The sequence below is a fragment of the Chiroxiphia lanceolata genome, chromosome 17, assembly GCF_009829145.1.
Source record: "Chiroxiphia lanceolata isolate bChiLan1 chromosome 17, bChiLan1.pri, whole genome shotgun sequence".
Classification (NCBI taxonomy): domain Eukaryota; kingdom Metazoa; phylum Chordata; class Aves; order Passeriformes; family Pipridae; genus Chiroxiphia; species Chiroxiphia lanceolata.
In genome coordinates this window covers 11,967,437-11,976,153 of record NC_045653.1, presented here as the reverse complement: position 1 = coordinate 11,976,153, position 8,717 = coordinate 11,967,437, and the positions used below count along the sequence as shown (strand labels likewise).

The 8,717-nt window shown below is 64.2% G+C and overlaps 2 protein-coding genes across 2 annotated transcripts; both read right to left on the bottom strand.

Annotated features, from left to right (window-relative positions):
- Positions 1–376: 376 nt before the first annotated feature.
- On the bottom strand, positions 377–4,200 carry LOC116795417 (bactericidal permeability-increasing protein-like). The gene is made up of 15 exons (XM_032705118.1): positions 4,053–4,200; positions 3,707–3,821; positions 3,487–3,615; positions 3,239–3,394; positions 3,056–3,119; positions 2,881–2,941; positions 2,643–2,734; positions 2,293–2,550; positions 2,137–2,196; positions 1,505–1,672; positions 1,263–1,330; positions 938–980; positions 712–775; positions 550–626; positions 377–471 (listed from the first exon to the last, which is right to left on the bottom strand). The coding sequence occupies exons 1-15, from the start codon at positions 4,198–4,200 to the stop codon at positions 430–432; spliced, it is 1,545 nt and encodes a 514-aa protein (XP_032561009.1). The 3' UTR covers positions 377–429.
- Positions 4,201–7,415: 3,215 nt separating this feature from the next.
- Positions 7,416–8,300, bottom strand: ID1 (inhibitor of DNA binding 1, HLH protein). Its single transcript, XM_032705061.1, has 2 exons — positions 7,948–8,300; positions 7,416–7,744 (listed from the first exon to the last, which is right to left on the bottom strand). Exons 1-2 carry the CDS (start codon positions 8,266–8,268, stop codon positions 7,703–7,705), a joined length of 363 nt encoding a protein of 120 aa, XP_032560952.1. The 5' UTR covers positions 8,269–8,300; the 3' UTR covers positions 7,416–7,702.
- Positions 8,301–8,717: the final 417 nt, after the last annotated feature.

Here is an 8,717-nt window from a genome sequence, read left to right as displayed (position 1 = left end):
AGAAGCTGCGCGGAGCTGCAGCCGCAGCTGATGCGCCGGGCGGGGGCAGAGGGGACCTCCATGGCCAAACACAGCCGCGAGGATTAGGGGGAACCCCGGTCCTCGAGGACCACCAGCCCCCTTCCCAGTCACCGTGAGCCCCCACAGAGGATGGGACCCCCACCCCGGCACTGCCGGAGCCCCACAGCCACGGACAAGGCGATGCCCCATCCCAGAGCTGGGAATGGGACCTGGGGGACATGGCTGAGGAAGCTCCCCAAGACACCCCACAGCACACCGGGCTGAGCCATGCTCCCAGTTTTAATCCCTGCCAAGGAGGGGGGGTGTCTTTGAGTCCCACGGGCAGGCGGCTCTGCCAGCCACAGGGTCACAAAGGCGCCGGGATGGTGACAGGGACACGGCTGGAGGGTTCCCACGAGGCAGGCGGTCTCATGGCTCATATTGCAGGTCCGTGGCGATGAGCACGAAGTCCTGCAGGGAGTCAGGGTGAGAGAGGGGACGTGGGGGACACGGGGGACACCGGGCAGAGGGGACAGTGGTGGCACTCACCTCTTGCAGCGAGACTCGGGGCCTGAGCAGGCTGAGGCCATGTGGGAGAGGCAGAGGGATGCCAGCCTGGAGCCACTCTGTGGGGAGACAAAGGCATAAGGGGAGGCGGCCCTGGCACAGCTGGGGAAAGTGGGGTGGGGACAGGATGGGAACAGCACTCACTGTTTGCTCGGGGCACCCCAAAAAGCCACAGCCCAAACTTCAGCAGAGTCTCCAGGCGCTTCACCTGCAGGACAGGTAGAGGGGTCCATGGTGCAGGCAGGGCTCAGCCCCCTGCCAGGCTTGCCTTGCACAGGGTCCACTGCCCCCCCCCAGACCCTTCAGACCCTGCTCCCAAGGTGATGTGGAATCCAAGGCTCCCCTTGGCTTCCCTGGCACAGCCACTCACCTCCACAGGGCCCACGTTTGATGCCACCTGTGTCACGCTGAGCCTGAAGGAAAAGATCAGGGTCAGAGCCAGGCACAGGGACGGGAACTGTCCCTTCCCAGGGTAGGGAGAGGCTGAGCTCCATGGTGGGACTGGGAGCCCAGCAGAGTGGGTTCAGCCTAGGACCTAGTGCCAGCACAGCTGGCATGGGTGAGAGCCAGGGGTAGGATGGAGTCTGAGCAAGCAATACGGGACTCAGGGAGGCAAATGGCCAGAGATGGGGAATGGGGAGCTCCCCAGGTACGTCCCAGGGGAGTCCAGACCCAGCTCAGGATCAGACACTCACCCTGTCAATTTCACAGTCCCCCCAAGCCTGTTCCTGGTGATGGTCGGCTTTCCTGTCACATTGGCATCCTGTGGCAAGAAGAGGTGTTGGAGAGATCACGGCAGTGTCTGCAACCCATCATCACCCAATATCCCTCCAGCATCACCCAGTATGGCCCCTGCCAGGAGCAGAGGCAGGCCAGCCCCAGCCCAGCCCTTTGGAGTCCCCTGGCTCCCCGAGCCGTGGCAGCAGCAGCCACTCACGATGTTCAGCAGGAAGACGGGGACACGGCTGGTGTTGGGCAGCACCACAAAGGCCTCTGCAGAGCTGAAGAGGGTCCCATGCAGGGCGTTGGGGTGGCAGGAGAGCAGGGGCTGCCGGCGGGCCCAGAGGTGCAGCTCCATTGGCTGGTCCCCGTAGCGTTCCTGCAGCTGGAGGGGACAGGGCTGGGATGGCACAGTGCCACACTGGCACTGCCACCACCACGGGCCCCAACCCAAGCTCCACCATTGCCTTGCCCTGGTCAGGGTGTGGGCAGGGTGGGCAATGTGTCCTGCCCCTCACACGTCCATGTCCTGTCCTGTCCATGTCCCATTCTGTCTGCATCTCATCCTGCCTGAATCCCATCCCATGTCCCATCTCCCCTCCACCCCGTGTCCCTGTGTCTCATGCTGCCCACGTGCCATCCCATCTCCCACCTCCCCTACACCCCAACCCCTGTCCTGTCCCTCCCGCATCCCTTCCCACCTGTGTCCCATCCTCCTGCATCCCATCACATGTTCCGTTCCTCCTGCAATCCACTTGTGTGGATTTCCCATGTCCCACCCACTCTGCATCCTGTCCTATAAAATATCCCATCTGTGCCCCCTTCTCCCTGTGCCCTGTTTCCACTCACCTGTGGGGAGAAGACCCCCATGCTCTTGGTCCTCAGCTGGAATGGGAACCTCTGTGGGAGCTGGAAGGCAAGGAAGGGTCAGGGTACTGAGGTCGAGGCACAGGTGGGTGCAGGGACACCCCAGTGGGGACAGTTCTGCCCTCCAGATGTCCCTACCATGTCACTGGAGATGTTCCTGCGCAGGGCCCCCGCCGTGAAGTACGTGAAGGCGGCTGAGTTGGCAACGAACTCGGTGACAGCCATCAGCAGCATGGGCTCTTGTGCCACGGGCAGTGCCTTGGGTGTCAGTGTGGGCAGTGCCATGGGCAGTGCCACGGGCAGTGCCACGGGTAGAGACATGGGCAGTGCCACAGGCAGTGCCACCGGCAGTGCTGAGCGTCTCTGCTGGTACATGCCCACCCTGAAGATCTCCCCCTGTGCAGACAGACAGATTGATGTGAGGCTCGGCCAGGCTTCCCCGTTCCCTGTTCCCAAATCTGCTCCAGGGATGCCCAGGGTGGTATTACCTTGAGGGCAATGTCCCCGTGCTCTGCTGTGAAGGCTGGCGGTCCCAGCAGGGAGTAGTCAATGGCAGCAAAGGCGTCCAGTTGGGTGGACACTGCAGGGATGGGGAGGAGTTGGGGGGGGAGTGGGACCACCAGCCCCCTCCCACAGCCCCAGCACCATCAGCACAGGATCCAGTCCCACAGTGGGGCTGTCCATGGCCCCTGGGATCACCCCTGGTCCTGGGGTCCTCTCACCCACCTTTAATGTGCTTCAGGGCAGCATCCAGCTTGTCAATGCCCCTCTGGAGCTCAAGGCAGAGCTGGAAGCAGAGCAGGGTGTCAGCAAGCCCAGGAATGGGGGTGCCCAAGCCTCTTGCTGGGCCGAGGGGAAACAGGGACACCGACACCCCTTGGCACAGGGGCCAAGCACCCACCTGCTTGTTCAGCTGCTGCCGTAGGGTTCTCTGGAGCAGTGGTGCCAGCAGGTTGTAGATCCAGCTGTGGGGCAGAGTGGGGTGATCAGATCACCCCTGACACCCCCCAGCTCACCACCCTGGCTGGGGCATTGGGAGTCCCCACATTCCAGGGACAGGAGAGAGTGGGGGTCTTGGCATCACCTGTATCCACGGTGAAACTCCATGTGCAGGTTGGTGCCATGGGTGTCACATCCAGCGCTCCACACCGTGGGGCGGCCGCCGCCGTCCTCGCTCACCCCCAGCACCGCTGCCACGGCCAGGTCCTGCATGCGGAGCTCCACGGAGCCGCTGTCCTGGCTGGGGACAGAGTAGGTGAGCACAGGGACAGCAGTGACATCAAGCCACCCTGAGCCAGCCAGGTCCCCGTCCCTGTCCCCAGGAGGACTCACATGGCGCCCAGCTGGGCTGCCCAGTCGGCGCTGAGCTGGATTTGGGCACGCTGCACCATCAGCCTCACCCCCACGTCCTCTGCAAAGTCCAGTGTGGAGTCGTTCATCTGCAGCTCATGGATGTGGATCCTGCATGACACGGGAACACTGGGCTGATGGCTGTGTCCAGGACAGGGATGGGGACAGGGATGGGGACAGGGACCCCAGGGGTAGCTCTTACCGTGGCACAGCGTAGGTGAGGTTCCCCAGGAGCGGGATGTTGTAGGATCCTGTCAGGTTCAGTTCATGCTCCTTCTGCAGCGTCGACTGGAACAGCTCCAGCCCAAAGCGGCGGCCTGGGGCAAAGTGGGAATTTATGGTGACACCAAGGAAGGGGATGGGGTCCCCAGGGTGCCAGGAGGGCAAGAAGACAGGTCCAGGGTGGCTCCTCCATCCTCCATCCCTGGCAGGCTTGGTATCATTCCTGGAGGTGCCCACTGGTCCCCTCCATCCCCCATCCTCACTGGTCCGGGCATCACCTCCCACTGGTCTCCCCCACCCCTGCCCAGTCAGGAGCACACACCCACCAAACTCCAGCGAACTTCGGGTCAGCCAGGCCTTGATACCAGGGTTGGTGGCAGTGGCAGGGACACAGACAGGCAGCAGGAGCAGGAGGCAGAGCCACGCGACACCTTGAGGACGGTGCTGGTACCTGAAGGCTGGAGCAGAGGACATGGCTTGGGGACACACAGCTGGTGCAGACCCCTTCCCTCTGCACCAGCAAAGCCAAGACTTATATCGGGGACAGGGAGTCCCAGGTGACATCAGCACATGTGGGGACACCACAGAACTCCAGCCACCGAAAGCCCGGCCTTGCCCAACCCGTGACTCAAAGGGGAAGCTGGTTCTGCCCTTGTTCCCTACTCGCACCCACCGTGGGAGAGGAGGAACAGGGGGTCCCCCACTGCCTGCTGCTGACCCACCACCACAGGGATGCACAGGAGCCAGGGGAACCCACCAGGGCTCCCCACAGGGGCATGTGACTGGCATGTGGGGACACACAGAGACACGGTTGGGCCAGGGTCACCAGGGGCTTCGTCTGTGCCCTGCCTGGGGGCACAGGAGTGGGGGCACACGGTGAGCTGGTCCTGGGACAGGGGGGCTGCGCTGGGGCAAACAGGGCTAGACCCACTTGCACTGGGGAACAGCAGCTGTTCCCACTTTGGGAAGGGCTCTGGGAACACTGTGTAGGGTCACCCAATCTTCAATGGGGACCAGAGTGGCCGAAGTGCAGTGGCAGCTCCAAGGGAAGTGGTGGGAAGGTCAGGGCAGTCAGAGTAAGAGCAGAACTGTGCAATCCCCTCTGAAAGCCCCTGGCTGCAGGGAAGGAGCAGCCCATCAGTGGGACCATTCCCCAGCTGGAGTGAATCCTTCCAGCTGGACAGAGCCATGGGCTATGACTGACAGGGGTCCAGTTGCCCTCCTGGATCCAGCCTGGGGGACCCAGAAACCCCTCTAGGAGGGCCAGAACCTCATCCCAGCACCATAAGAGAATGTAGAGCCCATGGTCAACCTCCCAAAAGAGACCACAACCCCCTCCATAACGTACCTTATGCAGCCCTTGAGAGTAATTCCACTTGCCTGAGACCCCCAGTGCCACCACCCATGGCTGCAGTGATGGCCATGGCCCCCAACAGCATCCCAAAGGCCAGCACTGACCCTGACCCCCAGCCCTATGCCCACCACAGCCCCTCTATCCCCAGGTGCCTCTTCTCTGTGCCAACACTCACCATGGCAGGCGGGCAGGGTGTCCCACATCACGGGGACCGCAGGTCCCACCATGGGTCCCAGCTACGCTGTATCCCCAGGACCGTACGTGGCAGCAAACAACAGGGACAGGCTCTGTCACCACTGTCCATCCAGGGTCCTGGTCAGACCAGAACGTCACCCTGTTCCCCAGTTCCTAATCCCTTCCGGGATGAATCAGGTCCCACGAAAACACCGAGGGACCGGTTGGGGCGCAGGTGCCCGCGGGCTGGGCACTCCCTGGGGCTCTCTGGTGCATCCTGGTGCTGCCGCATCCGGCATCCCGGCACGTGTGAGGCGGATCAGCCGCGCCGGCACCGCTCCGAGCCTGGGCTGGCTCTGGCAGCCCTTTCCTCAGCTCCCGGTCGTAGCCACACCGTGTTGTCCCCGTGCCCTGAGGGGGAGGTGATGATCGGGGCTGCATCGCAAGGGCTCGGTCGTGGTGCACGCGGGGCTTGGGCAGAGGGTCAGGCAGAGACGTGGGGACACACAGAGCCACACACGGAGCCCGTCTCGCCCCGGCTCCAGCTGGAGATTCCACGTCTGCCAGCAACGAACAGGTAAGGACGGCACTGAGGAACACGGCACGGGACGAGCCCCAGCGCCTCCCGCACCGCCCCCGGGCCGAGAAGAGCCCCCGCCACCGGTTCTCCCTGTCCCGGCGTCCTCTGGACTCTTCTGGAGTCCAGTCCAGGCCGTGCAGTGCGAGCGGACACCAGGAGAGGGACCCACCGCCCCGACAGTGCCGCGCTCTGGGACAGGGACGGAGCTCTGGGACAGAGGGGACTTCAGTGGGGGTGATAAAGAGGACCTGGAGGGTGATGGAGGGGACACCAGTGGGGGTGACAGAGGGGACCCATCCGATGATGGACAGGTTCATCCGCGGGAACCCCAAACCCCTGACACCCCACTAAGTGTCTCCCACAGCTGTGTCACCACCAGGACAGGGCTGGTTGGGCCAGGCAGTGTCCGGGTTCCCCAAGTCACAACTCCCTGCCAGGGGATCTGCTGGACTGGGGAACCATGAGCGGGCATGGATGGGCATGGACACACATGGACACAGAGCTGTGACTGTGAACATGCAAACACACACAAATGCTTGTGCAGAGGCTCACACATAAACACACCTGTGCCCCGGGCTGCTCAACCCCTTCCAGCACCAAACCCCTGGCTGCAGAACCCTGGGGGGTTTAAAGGGTCCCCCTAGAGCAACAAGAGCCCCTCCAGGCACTCCAATTTTCTCCCATCAGGCTTGTAGGGATCTGGTACAGGAGGCTGTGTGGTCCTTGAGGTGTTTGTGAGTCATGGGGAAGCTCAGGCCAGTGCTGCTGCCAGGGGCATCCCCCAGCCCGCAGGGTTGCACAACCCTTGATGCAATTTCCTTGTCCCAAAAGGTTTCTGTCTCCACAGGCAGGGGTTGCACCAGGAAGAGCTGGAACCACTGGGGCAGCACCAGTGGGGCCACAGAGAGCAGCACTCCAGGACTTGTTCCCCACTCCCCCAGGACGCTGCAGTGCAAAGAATCCCCTACAGCACCACCCCTGCATCCCAGTCCTGACACAGCAGCAACTGTAGGAGCCACGGGAAGGCTGCTGGGTGCAGGTGGCCTGGCTGGGAAACGGAGTGAGGGAACCCCACCGGGCAAACTCACCACTGCCCAGGGAGATGGGGACCCCCATACTCCCCATCTGGACACAGAGGCCCACACCTGGCTCCCAGCACTGTCCCCCTCCGTGTCATCATCCCAGCAAGGTACCTGACCAGGAGAAGATGCATTCCAGTGCTGCTGCTTTATCCCACCACAGAAACTGGTGTGCAGTCTTTCCTCCTGTGTCTGCCCCAAATACCACATGTCTGAGCCCAAGGAGTGAAGGAAGGAGTGAGATATGGACCCCACGGGAGCCACTAGGAGAGGCTCTGTAGGCTCTGGGAAAGGCCAGCACACAGGGAATTGGGACCAACCCATGAGCGACCCCCTCCCCAGCACCACCACAGGGACCCAGTCCCTGTACCCCACAGCACACCCACCCAGCCCACACTGGCCTGCACAAGCCCCCCCAACTTGATGGAGGCTCACATCCCCAGGGCTGAGCACCCCCAAACCCCAGGGGAGGGGTGTGAGGGGTAGGAAGAAGAGGCATGCGTGGTCATCAGGGCTTGTTTAATAACAAAACTCCAGCTATTGTAGAACAATATTCTCCAGCATCATTGTAATATACAATACGGGGAATGCTCTCAGCAATCTGAGAAGGAAGGATTACGGCCCGCGGCACCCCCTGCCCAGACTGCGGGGGGATCCCCAGGGCAGCGCTGCCGGGGGCCAGGGATGCAGGCGAGCCGTGGCGCTCGGGGCCGGGATCCCAGGGACGAACGAGGTCCGTGGTGGGGCCGGGGTCCCGAGGATGTCGTCCGTAGCGGGTCCCGAGCAGTCTCAGCGGCAGAGGATCCGGTCAGCAGCGGGAATGCACGGAGCCTGCGGGAAAGGGGAACGAAGCTGCCGGTCAATACTTGCCCGAGGGGTTTCGGGGACGACGGGGGTGGAAGGGGGGCAGGAAGAAAGGACATCCCCGGGAAAGAAAGGAGGCGGTGCGGATCGTGGGAAGGAGGGTCCGGGGGACGCCGGTGCTGCCCGGCGAGAGCGCGGGACCGGGTCGGTGCCGGAGGGTCCGCACTCACCTCGGGGGGGTCCCCGGCGGCGGCGGGGCGTGGGGGACCGCACTGCAGCGCCAGCTGCAGGTCCCAGATGTAATCGATAACGTGCTGCAGCAGCTCCACCTTGGAGACCCGCCGGTGCCGCGGCAGCGTCGGCACCAGCGCCCGTAGCCGCGAGTAGCAGCCCTTCATGTCGTACAGCAGCGCGGCGGCCGCCTGCTCCGCCGCCCCCGGGGACACCCCCGGCACCGGCCCGCAGTGGGCGGCCTCCCCGGGCCGCACGGCCTTCAGCGCGCCGCCGACGCCCGCGGGCAGCGGCGAAGGGGCGACAGCAGCGACCTTCATGTCTCGGGGCGGCGGGGCCAAGCGGGACGGTCGGCGCTGGGACCCTGCGGTGGAACAGCCGAGCGCGCACCTCGCCGCGCCAATTATAGAGCGCCGCCGAACGGGGGGCGGGGCCGCGAGGAGTGCCTCGACCAATGGCGGCGCGGAGCGGGCGGGGACGGCCCCGCCCACCCCATTCACGCGCCCGGGAAGGGCAGCGTCTTAAAGGGGCAATGGAGAGGAGAAGGCGGTGGCGGACTTGGGCTGTGGGGGCTACGGAGCGCGGAGCGCCCGCTCTACCCCGCCATTAGCGCGGGTAATTGCCCCGCGGGCTCCTGGTGTCGGGCTCCCCGCAGTCCCGCTCGCCCCTCGCCCCCTCCAGGCCCCCGGTGCCCCTCCGGGATCTCGGTCCCCCCGCACTCCCCGCCGCCCCCCCGCCCTCCCCGGCGGCTCAGACCGTGAGACGCCAG